Here is a 12,511-nt window from a genome sequence, read left to right as displayed (position 1 = left end):
GTTCCGACCGAAGACGTTGCCAAGGACATCGCGGTCGTCTCGGCGCTTGCCATTGACACTGCTCGGGGCATCGACCCGCCCTCCTTTGCCACCGTCGTTCGAGGCAGCGGCCCCGCACCGAGACCGACAGCTGCCGCCGACGTGGCGCCTCCGATGGCCGTGCATGGTCGTCGGAGCGTGTGAGAGCCTCTGATGCCAAGGTGCGCCAAGGTCGTCGACCCTCCCGCGCGCCTCGCCAACGGGCGAGCTCAATCTCCGCGAGGGAGAGCTGGCCTAGTACGTTACGCCGCGCGATCAGACTCTACCTGACGCCGCGCAGCCAGGGAAAAGGGGGGAGCGAGGCGAGGCGGACTCTTCCGGCGCAGCGGCGCAGCGGTGCGGGGGCGCGGGGATGCACCATTGACGTGACCCAGGGGGGGAGGGATGAATGATCTCGTGCGGGAGGTGCGCCAACGGGCGCTTGACTAGGATGTGGCGAGCCGGGCTAGACCTATATGCCGCTGCTTACGGCTTTAGGGGGTGTACAGCATGTGCGAGTGTCGATTGCAGTGTGTAACAAGGAGAGCAGGAATCGCAATCAATGGTGGAGCAGAGAGAGGGCGGATGTGGGATGAGAACATCAGAATTAGAATTTTACAACAAAACTCAGAATCAGAAACAAAGAATGGCCGACAGGAGATTGAGAGCTAACGTAGGCGTGGCCGTGGGACACTCACCGTCCCAGTCCCACCGTCCGGCCGTGCCCCGCGGGGGCGCGGTCGGCACCAGAAGGGGGTTGATACGTTCTCTAGAGACGACGTAGTCGTGGACGGCCGCAATCACAGTGGACGGACACGACAAGACGAGTGTGAAAGCACGGGGGCAGCAAAACACACTAGGGTTCGGGAGAAGGCTAGGGTTAGGGAGAGAGTGCCTGACGGGCTTCGGCCCGACGTCCCCCCCCTCGACTTAGTCGAGTAACGACATAGTCGAGTAACCGTGCACTCTCGGATCACGATGCGTTAGGGAACGTGATATTCATGACCGGAGATTTGATGTTCATGATCTTGTCACGAAGCTCGAAGAACCGTCTGGGCTTGAGCGGCTTCGTGAAGAAGTCGGCGAGGTTGGCGTCGCTACGCACGAAGGGGACGCAGAGGCGGTGCGCCTCGATGGCCTCGCGGATGTAGAAGTGGCGTCGCTCGACGTGCTTGAGCTTGCCATGGTGCTCCGGGTTGTAAGCGGAGGCGATGGCGGCCTGGTTGTCGACGTAAAGCTTCGTCGGCGGGCGCGGGGTCGGAGCCATCGGGGAGCGCGTCGACCTCCTCCTGCAGACGCCGGTACTGCTCGACGTCCTTGGTCGCCTCCGAGGCGGACATGATCTCGGCCTGGCAGGAAGAGAGGGAGACGGTGGGTTGCTGTTGAACCCTCCAGTCAAGCGTGGCGCCCCACAGGCGGACGAGCCAGCCAGACGTGGATCGACGGGTCGACCAGTCGGCGTCGCTGAAGGCGTGGAGCTCGTCGTCTGCGGCCGACTCGCCCCGACCGTTGTAGGTAAGACCAAGGTCGGGGTACTCGCGGAGGTAGCACAGGACGCAGTAGACCTCCTCGAACAGAGCGGGTGTGGGCTTCGCCATGGCCCGGCAGAGGAGGCCGACGGGGAGCGCGATGTCGGGGCGCGTGTTCGAGACGAGGTAGAGAAGAGCCCCGAGGCAGCTCTGGAAGAGGCGGACGACGCGCAGCTCCCTCTCGCTGGTGTCGTCCGTGGCGGCTTGAACTCGCTCTGCGATGCTGAGGGTGAACGGCGTGTTGTTGGAGTGACGGGCGCCCGGCTCGGCCGGGTTCGGGAGCTCGGCGATGATCTGGTCGAGGTACTCGTCGAGGAGCTTGCGCACGTACGGCCCCTGCCCGACGTGAACACCGCCCTCGGCGAGTGGGGTGACCTGGACGTTGAGGATGTCGGAGAGCGGGCCCTCGTCCTCAGATTTCCACGAGGCGTCGATGTCGCGAATGAACTGCGCGTAGAGCGAGTCGGAGACAAGAGCCCCCTCGGCGTCGTACTCGGCGTCGCGCTTGTAGAAGATGATGAGATCGTCGACGTAGACTCCGATGATGAGCTCGTCGTCCTCATGAGAGTGGCGGTGACCTCCAAGATCTTGGTGGCGACGTCGGCAGAGGCGGCGGCGGCGCGGCGCGCGGCGAGCAGGGCCTCGGACTCGCGCCGGACCCGTTCCCGGATGGACGCTTCGAGGGTGCCGATGAACTCGAGGAGCAGCTGGTGTAGCTCGTGGTGCGTTTTGGCCTTGTGGTCGCGGCGCTCGTTGAGCCACATGACGGCGTGCCACAGCTGCTTGAACTCGGCGAGGACCTGCTCGGCCTCCCGCCCGAAGCCGCCGGCGAGGAGGGGCGTCCGAGCGAGCTCAACGTAGGCCCGCTCCTGGAGGTCGGGGTCGGCACCGGAGACCTTGGAGTAGAGGGCCACAAAGAGGTTGGTTGCGGTGGCAAGTCCAGGAAGCCCGTCGACGAGGCGCATGATCTCCTCGCGGGGCCGCTCGCCGACGACGATCTTGTCGAGGAGGACCTGGTAGACGGCGTTGTTGATCGCAGCGAGGGCGCGCTTGTCCACGTTCGAGACGGAGACGAACCGGTTGAGCTCGGTGTCGTCCACCAGGGTGCGGGTGACGGTGGTAGCGGGGCCTCCAAACTGTTGGGGCAACTTGATCTTGTTGGCGAAGAGGAGCTCAACGTACTCGGACATGCTCGTGCGACGCTCCGGGGCGTCCGACTGCTGGTACAGCTTGATCAGCGCGTCGGTGTCGCTCGCGATGACCTTGCTGGAGAGGGGTTCGATGTAAATGGTGCCCCCTGATGCGATGAGAATGAAGATGCCGGTCCGCGTCCTCTGGTCGCTGGAGGTGCTGACCTTGAGGAGGGTGCCGGCATAGGCGAGCGTGCCGGCGCCCGCCTCGATGTTGTTTCGCTTGAGCCACTTTGCGGCTTCTTCAGAAGCGGCTTTTGCGATGACTGCGACATCTTTGGCGGGGACCTCCCCGAGGTCCCCGGCCAGCGAGTCGCCGGTCATGTCTGGGATAGCGTGAAGGTGACTCCCCCAAAGTGCTGGTCGTGACCAGTTGACGCTGCCACGTCCGGCCGTGCCCCGCGGGGGCGCGGTCGGCACCAGAAGGGGGTTGATACGTTCTCTAGAGACGACGTAGTCGTGGACGGCCGCAATCACAGTGGACGGACACGACAAGACGAGTGTGAAAGCACGGGGGCAGCAAAACACACTAGGGTTCGGGAGAAGGCTAGGGTTAGGGAGAGAGTGCCTGACGGGCTTCGGCCCGACGCCCACAACGTGTGAGTGAGTGAGTGAGTATTCTTGATACGAAACCACGACGACACACACCAGTCGACTCGCATCGGTTGCCTCCATGAACGGCGGAGCTATTCTCGCGCCCACACACACACACACACACACTCACATTATGTCCCACCATGCAGAGCGCATCTCTCTCTCTGTTGTGCGAGGCGTGAACCGCGCCATTCGCTCTCACCTGGCAACCCTGTCTGCACGTCTCGCGCGCGCGTGAACAGGGCTCCAGGCCCCAAATTACGTGTGAGTGTTAGAGTTGTTGTTTTGGTTTTCACATTATTAACAACGAAGGCGGGAACTAGCCGGGGCAGTCGGAGAAGGGGCAACTCCGTGCACTGACGGCCGGCCCTCAGAAAACACGCCTGCGTGGATCGCGTCACACTTTCCTCGCTACCCTCCTCGCGAGCTCTCAAAAAAAAACCGGCGGGTCGCGGCCGTTTCCTGGTGCATAGCGGGCGGGTCTCTTCGCACAGATGGTGGACGACTCCGGCGGCGAGCCGATGCTCGATCCGGACCACCCTATGCTGGCGCGCGTGCAGGAGGCGCTGCGGCGCCAGATGAGCAAGGCGCGCGAGGTCAAGGTGCAGAGGCTGCAGGACCAGCGTGAGGAGTTGGCGCGGCAGGTGCGCAAGCGGGAGGACGTGGGCGTCAAGCTGTACCAGGCGCAGCAGCAGCTGGCCAAGCTGCAGATGGGTCTGGAGAAGGCGCACGACAACGGTGCCCTCGTCCACCAACAGCGCGAGGAGGCGGAGGCGGAGCTCGGCCGCGTGCGGGGCGCGTATGGCGAGGCGCTCGGCGAGTCCAAGGAGCTGCGCGGGCGGTACGAGAAGTACCAGTCGGAGCTGGACCAGCTGGCGGCGACGATCCGCCAGGTCGAGGCCTTCAACGAGCAGATGCGCTCCGAGATAGCGGTGACGCGCCGTGCGACGTACAAGGCCGAGGAGGCGGTCTCGAAGCTCGAAGGCGACAAGCGCTCGCAGGACCACCTCATTGACGCACTGTCGGAGCGGCTCAAGCGGGAGCAGGAGCAGCTGTCGCTCACCGAGGCGCAGATCACCTCGCAGCGCAAGGAGTCCGAGGGCGCCCAGTCGACCTTGCGCGCCGCGTCGGAGGAGATGGAGGCGATCCGGTTCGAGAAGCGGCAGCTGCAAGCGCAGTGGAAGACGTCGCTGGTCGGGCTCGAGAAGCGGGACGAGGCGCTGCAGGCGGCGGAGGAGGCGATCCGGAAGCAAGGCGAGCAGCGGAGGACGCTGGAGGCGCAGTCGGCCGGGCTGCGCAAGGCGGTGCTTGCGGAGGAGGAGGGCCATGAGCAGCTCACTTCCACGTCCAACAAGCTCGGGGCGGAGCTGCGCGGCGTGGAGGCGCAGATCGAGGCCGGCCGAGAGAAGCGGGCGGCGGCCGAGGAGAGGGTCGCGCTCATCCACAAGTCGCTCGAGCAAACGGAGGCGGAGATCGCGCGCGAAGGCGCTGATTTTGCGCAGAGGCAGAGGGAGGTTGCGGCCGTGGAGGGCCAGGTGCAAAAGGTGCAGCAGGCGGCGCGCAGGCTCGAGGAGTCGGTGCTGAGCAGCGTGGGCGAAAAGGTGGCGCTGGAGCGCGGGACGCACCACGCGATGCAGGAGGCCAAGAAGGTCCGCCAGAAGATCGACGAGAGCGAGACGGCCGAGGCGCAGCTGCGGAACGAGCTGGCGCGGCTTAAAGTGGACGGCCTCAACGTGCGGTCGCACTCGGCGCAGCTCGAGTCGCAGCTGGCGGAGCTGAACGAGGAGCTCGAGGAGGCGGATGGCGTGGCGCGGCAGTACGAGGTGGAGTCGCGCCGGCGGGAGGTCGAGGTGGAGAAGAAGCAGCACGAGCTCGACGGGCTGAACCGCAAGTTCGAGGCGCTGATGGAGAAGCGGGCCGGTGTGGCGGGGCTCGACGAGGACGCGGGGCCGCTCGAGGCGACCATCGCCAGCCTGAAAAAGGAGATCGGTGCTAAGGCGGCCGATTGCGCCCAGACGCAGCAGCGGTGGGTGCAGAAGCAGGCCGAGCTGGTGGCGGTCGAGACGTCCAATGGCGGAGTGGCGGACGCGATGCACGAGCAGCGCAGCCGGCTTGCGATCCTGAGGCAGAAGCAGCTGCGATTCGCCGCGGAGCTGGAGGGCGAGCGCAAGGAGCGCAAGGCGGTTGAGCGCGCCTCGGAGAGCCAGCGGCTCGAGATGAGCAAGGTGAACCGCGCGGCAGCGGAGTTCGAGGGCAAGCAGTCGGCGCTTGCTGAGGAGAACTATGCGATGGAGGCCGGCTTCAAGCAGCGGCTCAAGGAGTGCGAGGTGGAGGCGCTCGAGCTAGAGGCGAGGATCATCTCACTCAAGGAGGAGAAGGAGCAGTACCTGCTCGACGTGACCGAGGCGGAGAAGCAGGCGCGCCTCATCGAGGAGAAGATTGCTCTTCAGCGTGAGACGCGGGCGGCGCTCGACCCGACGGTTGGCGCGTCCGAGACGCGCGCGATGCAGCGCGAGATCCACCGGATGCAGCTGCGCTACTCGCAGCTGCAGCGGCGGCAAGAGATGATGGTGGCCGACATGGAGCGCAATGTGTACAAGCGCGACAACATCGAGGCCAAGGGGAAGACTGCCGCGGGCCGCAAGGGCGCTCCGCCGACGCAGGCGGCGCTGCGCAAGCAGGTGGACGAGCTGAGCAAGAAGCTGCGCGCGACGACGCAGGAGGCAAACGTGACCCAGCTCGAGGTCAAGAAGCTGCTGGCGGCGCAACAGGCGCGCGGCGAGGAGGTCGACCGCGCTCACCGCGCGTGCGAGGAGGCAAAGGCGGCGGCACGGGAGATGCAGCGGGCGGTGGCAAACCAGGAGCGCGAGGCGCGGCTGCTCGAACTCCCCCTCCGGCAGCACGAGCGGCTGGTTGGCAAGCTGCGCGCGGCGGCGGACGGGTCGTACCAGCCGACCGCGCAGCTCAGCCAGCAGCTGGCGGAGAGCGAGGTGGTGGCGGTCAGGCTGCAGCAGGTCGCGAGCGAGCTGAGCGCGCACTTTACACACTTGGCGCCGCAGATTCAGGCCGCGGTGGCGGCTACCTAGCCATGGATCACCCGCGCTTGCCACCACCGCCACCGGCCGGTCCGGCGGGCGGCCGAGACGGGCCGCCAGTTTGTGGGGTCGTCTGCAAGACGTCTTGGCAAGAGCCGTCGGGCGCGGTCGCAAATATATCAGGGAGGTGGGCGCGGAACTCTTCTGTCTTGGGGCGTGCTCGCTGCTGTCTGCTCTCGAACATCAGAGGATATATGTATTGTTTCGCCGTTTAAAACCAGAGGGTCGGTCCCCATAGTCTGAGGGTTAGGTTTCTGGAGCCTCGGGTGCTTTTACGCTTTTGATCGGGTCAGGGGAGAGTGCGACTTTTACCACTTTGGTCGTCTCGGAGCGCCCAACTTTTAGCATTTTTCAAGTTTTTCTTCGGCGCTGCGCGCCGGGTGCAGTAAGTACTAGCTATCCGTCCCGCAAACGCCGCAAACGGCAGAAGTAGTTCCTGCACACTATGCCTAGAAAAATGCCGCTCGCCTCGAAAGCGCCCGCCGGTGTGTGTCCAAACACATGCAGCGCTACAAGTTTGTCACACATTGATAAGGGCGCTGCTGAGCACGAGGCTGAGGCGCTGAGCCGCTGAGCCCGGGGCTCTTTGCGGCGGCGGCGATGCGAAAGGTAAAAGGATCTGGTGGCGATGAAGGTGGTGGAGCTCAAGGAGGAGCTGGGCGAGCGTGGCGAGGCCCTCTCGGGCAACAAGGCGTGGCTGCGCCGCCGGCTGCACGCCGCTATAGCGAGCGAGGATTTGGAGACCGCGCTGCGGGCGCCGCCGGAGAGCAGAATGTCCAAAATTTTCGCGCGCGCCTGCGGCGCGCGACTTTTACCATTTTGCCCCGGGCGGGCCCACTTTTGTCGTTTTGCCCCAAATCTACGCCCGGGCGTGCTTTTAGCGTTTTGACCCAAATCGGCCGAACTTTTAGGATACCCTCAGACTATGTCGGTCCCGAACACGGCGACCACGCCCACAGGCACAGCCACATTACGGCTTTATAGAGAACCGTACGGTCGCGAGCTACATATGTACGCAAAACAGCGGGAAGATTCTCACCCTACCCGTCTCCGTCTCCCTGCACGCCTTAAACCTCACTCCGGGAGGTCATAGACCGACTCACGCATGCACCACTCCCGCGTGCTCTGCTCGTAGGCCGCGTCGCCGCCCGCGAAAAACGCCGCGCCTTGACCGCACGCGCGCTCTCTCCGCGCGGCGTCGTAGGCGGCCTGTAGCTCGGCGTAGTTTCCAATCTTTTCGCGCAGCGTCGGGCTCCGGTCCTGCACGTGGTACCGGGTCGCCGCGTTCGCAAGGACGCCGCTGACGCCGCGCCGCGCCCAGCAGCACGAGTCGACGCGCGCGAGCCGCTCCACCACGAGGTCTGCCTTGGCCTCCACGGATGGCAGCGCATTGAACTCGTCGTAGCCGATGTCGACCGCCGGCGGCCGCCGCCTTGTCCCGTGTGGGCAGATGCCGTGAGCGAGGCAGCGCAGGCACGCGGCGCCCGCCACGTCCCTGTCTAGCTGGTCGAGCGTGTGCGGGATGGACAGGTTCAGCTTGCAGTCGGTCGAGTCGGCGTTGACGAAGCCAGAGCAGCCGCCGCTGATCTTGGCCGCGGAGACCTGACGGGTGGCAGGTGGGGCCACCCAAGTGGATTCAAGGAGGTGGAGCGTTGAGGGCCGAGACATAGGGCGCCACACCCTCCGGTGGAAAAAGTTGCGCCGCAGCCACAGCGAGCCATCGGTCCTCGCGCGGCTGATGCCGGTGTTATCCGCCCGCTTCCAAAGGTCGAGGCACTGGTGTCCGAATATCTTGAAGGTGACGGTAGGCCGGCCCAGCGCGCGGCCGAGCTGCTCCGCAATGCCGACAGCCCGCGCAGGCTTTTGACGAAGAAGGCGCTGCAGCTCGGCCGTGACGCCTTTGTGCTCGTGGCCGCTGCGGTTGCTGCCAGCGCCGAGCTGCTCGATGAAGAACGAGACCGCGCGCGCCGCGAGGTGAGCGGAGTGGATGTTGAGGTGCGAGAAATAGTTGAACAGCTCGAAAAGGGGAAGCACGTGAGGCGAGTCCTATGCGGAGGCAGGGCGGGTGGGCGGGTTGCGATCCACGGCGTTCGTCGCGTCTGCGCCCACACCTTGCCGCCGGGGGACATCAGGCTCATGAAGACCGAGGAGCCGGAGCGTGCGTCCGAGAGGAGCGGGATCACGCGCGGGCCTCCGGCGCAGGTGGCGACGCCGGCGGGAGGCATGCGAGTGCAGCACGCAGGCGGGCGATTCATTGTAGCGGGGAGTGATAAGGCGGCCTCCTGTCTGCTCACTTTCGCGACTTTGGTCCGGCACACGTGCGTTTCACGGCGGCGTCGGCGGCGCCCGCCGCGTGCGGCTATTGTTTTGTTATCGACGAGTACGATCCGAAAACCGCAATTCGTTTTTATCACTACAATTCTTTTTTTGTTGGCCATGGCGCCGCTCATCAAGCCACCGGCTTCCGAGCGCCTCGTGTTGATCCCAGCCATCAACAAGAGGAGCACGACTGGCTACAAGAACGTGAGCTACAGCCGCACGCAGCGAGAAGAAGTTCCACGCGCAGGTGCAGGTGCCGGATGGCGGCAAGCAAGTCCACCTCGGCTACTTCGCCACCGCCGAAGAGGCGGCCACCGCCTACGCTCGCTCAGAGTACGGCCGCGCCGACGCCGCCAAGCTGCTGCATAGACTTATTCACATGCTGGGCAAGCGGTACGGCCAAGCGTCCGTTGAAGAAGAATTCTTAAGATACAAGCCTCTCTCACAGCACACCGTTGAAGAAGAAGGTCTCGGCGATGATCTCCTGCGTCGCCGTGAGAACATTCGGAGACGGCATGCTGAAGCTGTAGATGTCGAAGTCGACGAAGACGTATCCCACCAGTTGTGGTTGACCGCGGAAGAGGCGATGGCCAGGTATTCGGTTGCCGACTTGAGGGTGCTGTAGTTGCCGATTCCAGGGTCCAGGGGTTTTTTTACGTGCGATCCGGAGGCAATCAGTAACCGGAGGCTGGTTACTGAGTAGCATATACCTAATAACGCGAGTAGCTAATAACAAGCTAATTGTTAGGCAAATAACAGCGCGTATTCGGTGCTTATTAGGCTAATAACGCGAGTCAAGCTAATAACAAGCTAATTATTAGGTATATGCTAATAACTAGGTACGTTATTAGTCTAATAAAACCATTGAGATGTCTGCTCTATTTACTTACTTAGATCTATTTATAAACCATTGATGCAGAGAGGTGGTGGAAAAGATAGCCCCCTCGCAGGGTCCAGGGAGCAGGGAGCAGGGAGCTTCTGCGAGACGGCCGCCAGAAAAAAGAACCCGGGAATTCGTTGGCACAGAAACACGAACCAACTTATTACAGAATCCCCAGAGGCCGAGCCACTTGAGAGGTCCTCACACAGCCAGCACACAGCTGGAGGTCCTCATCGGAGGTCCTCTCACCTCAAAGGTCCTCCACCTCGAGGGTCCTCACTAGCAGATGGAAGCGCTGGGCCTCATCTGCGTCATCACATGCAGCAGTAGCGTGCGCTCCGTGCGCACAATGCCGCTCTCCCTGCATGCTAGCTCGTTCGCCGTCTCAAGTGGCGAACAATGGACAACCCTCAGGGTGCCGCAGACCTCCTTTCCAAAGCCTCCGTAGTCTCGAAATCGAACAAACACACACCCCACTCTCCTCTCGCACGGCGACTCGGATTTCGGCGGAACTATCTCTGGGAGCTGTGGGGCAGGCTGCGAGCGTGGCGACGAGGAGGTTGGAACACGGCAATGCCCGAGACGTGACTCTCGAGACAGACAGACGGCTTTATCAACGCGGATGGAGGCCCAGTCAGCAGGCTGCAGCTACCAGGCGTGATTGAGCTAAACCAGGCACGATCGTCGGTGGGACTACGTCGCGCGATCGCCACAAACTCCCATAAAAACAGGGGCAAGCAAAAAAAATTGCGCTCCGCGAGACCTCGATAGAGTAGTGCGAAGGCGCTCTTTTTGATTGAAAATAGTACCCCACATTCCCCCGACGGCCTTTGCCTGACATCCACACGAGGCACACCACGCACTTTCCTCGTCCGCTCGCGCTTGCCGCGCCGCATTGCGCCCGACTATGCCGCCGCGAGCTGCACGCCTAGACCCCCGCGACGCCTATCGCTCACGGAACCCGCCGCCCCCTCACCACCCCTACCATGCGATGCGCCGCGCCGCGCGAGCGGCTGCACCCCCCTCGGCCTCGCACCGCCTGCCTACTCCCGCTCGCAGGTACAGCCGCTGCCATCGAGGAGGCCGCGAGACGCGTCCGCTGCTGCCCATTCCCCACCCTTGTCTATGGCGACCATCGTGGCCGCAGCCCTGTGCGCAAAAGTGGGAGGGGACGCTCAGGAGCAGCCCGTCCTGTGGTGCGACCACGTCGCTGTCGACGAGGCTGCGTGCCCGCCTAAGTGGCTGCAAAAAGCGCCCGAAGGTCTCGCCCCCATCGTGGCTGTGACTGCATACCACGTGAGTCTCGACGGCTCGCTTGGTGTGTGTGGCGACAACAGCACGGTGGACGGTTCGGCCTATCGGATGTGCGAGTGGAAGGGGGACGAATCGCCTGAGGAGCTTCTCTCGAGAATCGCTCCCACGACGACAACCTTCGCGGCCGTGTACAATGACATGAGTGCGGTGGAGGACCCGTATTACAACGGCGGTTTCGGGCTCTACATGCTGCGTAGCATGATCTCTCAGCGCGAGGCGTTCATCTCCAAGCTAGTCTCTGCGGTAGTCAAGCGCGGCGCCCATGGCGTCACATTTGATCTCGAGCTCTGCTGCCCTGACGAGCGTGGGCGCTCGTGCGGCGGTCTCCTGCCGACAACAGACGACTCTATGGCCTACGCGCGGTTCCTCTCTCAGCTCGGCGATGCGCTCCACACGGCCGGCAAGCTGCTTCACGTTATGGCGCGGCAGAGCTGCTGGCAAGATGAAGCGATCCTCGTGCGTTCCGCCAAGAGCGTCGACCGATGGCTGAGTATGACCGCGGCCGCAGTGCCAGCGACGCAGCGACGTCTTCGCTCGCACAGTCACTTCCCATTCCCGACACCCAACGGTTCTCGTTTTATCCTCGGCGATGGCAGCTTGGCCTCGGGCTCCGTCGGCAGCGACAAGTGTGACCACTGCCGGCGCGTTCGGCAAATCCTTTTCTCGGCTCAGCCATGCCTGTGCTAATGGGGGTCCTACAGTCGAGTATCGCCGCCGCAAAAGGCGAAAGCGCTGCGGCGGCCACTGTGAAACGATGGCCTCTGCATCGTCGAGAAGCTAATCGATGCGTGTCCCCACACCTCTCCTTGCTGCGCCCACGAGCACTTCTTTTTGCCTCTTTTAGGCACAAGTATTTTCGGGTCCTCTCCCGCGCCCGGCGGCAGATTCTTGCGCACATCGCCTAGAATGTCCCTCATCGCTACCCGCATCGCTTCCTTCGGCATGCTTGGGTAACAGCTGTCGACGTCGTTAATCTCGTAGCTAAGTTCGCCCTTCCCTCGGAGCGCCTCGGCCGCCTCTCTCAGCATTTGGGGCACACTTTGGCAATCATGCTGAATGAAGTGCTCACCCTTCAGGTGCCGCAGTGCGAAACTCCACGCCCGGCCCACGAGGCTCAAGAGCTTCGCCATCGGGTGTTTCGCGTACGGTGTGATCGGTCTCGCTTTGTGCAGCTTCCGAGCTCGTACTGCCGAGTCAGTCACATTCTTTGCCTTATACAGCGCGTACGGCGCAGTTACCCTTCCTTTGCTATCGAATTTGGTGATCTTATGCCATCCCTTCTTTCTGTAGAACCATCGCGTCGCGTCGAGCGTTCCGTCCGTACTCAGCTGGTTCGCCCGTACCCGCGACCGATCCTCCGTCGTCATATGCTTGAGCAGCTCCTCAGCTCCATGCTTCTTCCTCTTATATGCCGTGTCCTTTAGCGGATACACACGCGTATAGTTGCCGTTTGAGGTGTCGAAGAGCGCGTCCAGCGTCTTCTCGTACGTGACGGGGCACGTAACAAAACACTCTCCGACATTCTTGTCGAGCCACCCTATCACGCTTCCTCGCAGGACACTCCTCACCTGA

General features: G+C 63.2%; 3 protein-coding genes across 3 annotated transcripts; all 3 read left to right on the top strand.

The window, feature by feature from the left end:
* Positions 1–3,852: 3,852 nt before the first annotated feature.
* Positions 3,853–6,417, top strand: EMIHUDRAFT_72437 (hypothetical protein; the record flags this gene model as incomplete). Its single annotated transcript, XM_005783628.1, has 1 exon — positions 3,853–6,417. The coding sequence occupies one exon, from the start codon at positions 3,853–3,855 to the stop codon at positions 6,415–6,417; it is 2,565 nt and encodes an 854-aa protein (XP_005783685.1).
* A 637-nt stretch (positions 6,418–7,054) lies between these two features.
* EMIHUDRAFT_232205 (hypothetical protein) lies at positions 7,055–7,410 on the top strand (the record flags this gene model as incomplete). The annotated part of the gene is made up of 2 exons (XM_005783627.1): positions 7,055–7,200; positions 7,338–7,410. 2 exons carry the CDS (start codon positions 7,055–7,057, stop codon positions 7,408–7,410), a joined length of 219 nt encoding a protein of 72 aa, XP_005783684.1.
* A 3,340-nt stretch (positions 7,411–10,750) lies between these two features.
* Positions 10,751–11,844, top strand: EMIHUDRAFT_232202 (hypothetical protein; the record flags this gene model as incomplete). The annotated part of the gene is made up of 2 exons (XM_005783626.1): positions 10,751–11,565; positions 11,784–11,844. The coding sequence occupies 2 exons, from the start codon at positions 10,751–10,753 to the stop codon at positions 11,842–11,844; spliced, it is 876 nt and encodes a 291-aa protein (XP_005783683.1).
* Between the last annotated feature and the right edge of the window lie 667 nt (positions 11,845–12,511).

Source organism: Emiliania huxleyi (assembly GCF_000372725.1).
Source record: "Emiliania huxleyi CCMP1516 chromosome Unknown EMIHUscaffold_179, whole genome shotgun sequence".
In the NCBI taxonomy this organism is placed as follows: domain Eukaryota; phylum Haptophyta; order Isochrysidales; family Noelaerhabdaceae; genus Emiliania; species Emiliania huxleyi.
This window is presented reverse-complemented; position numbering and strand designations above follow the sequence as displayed.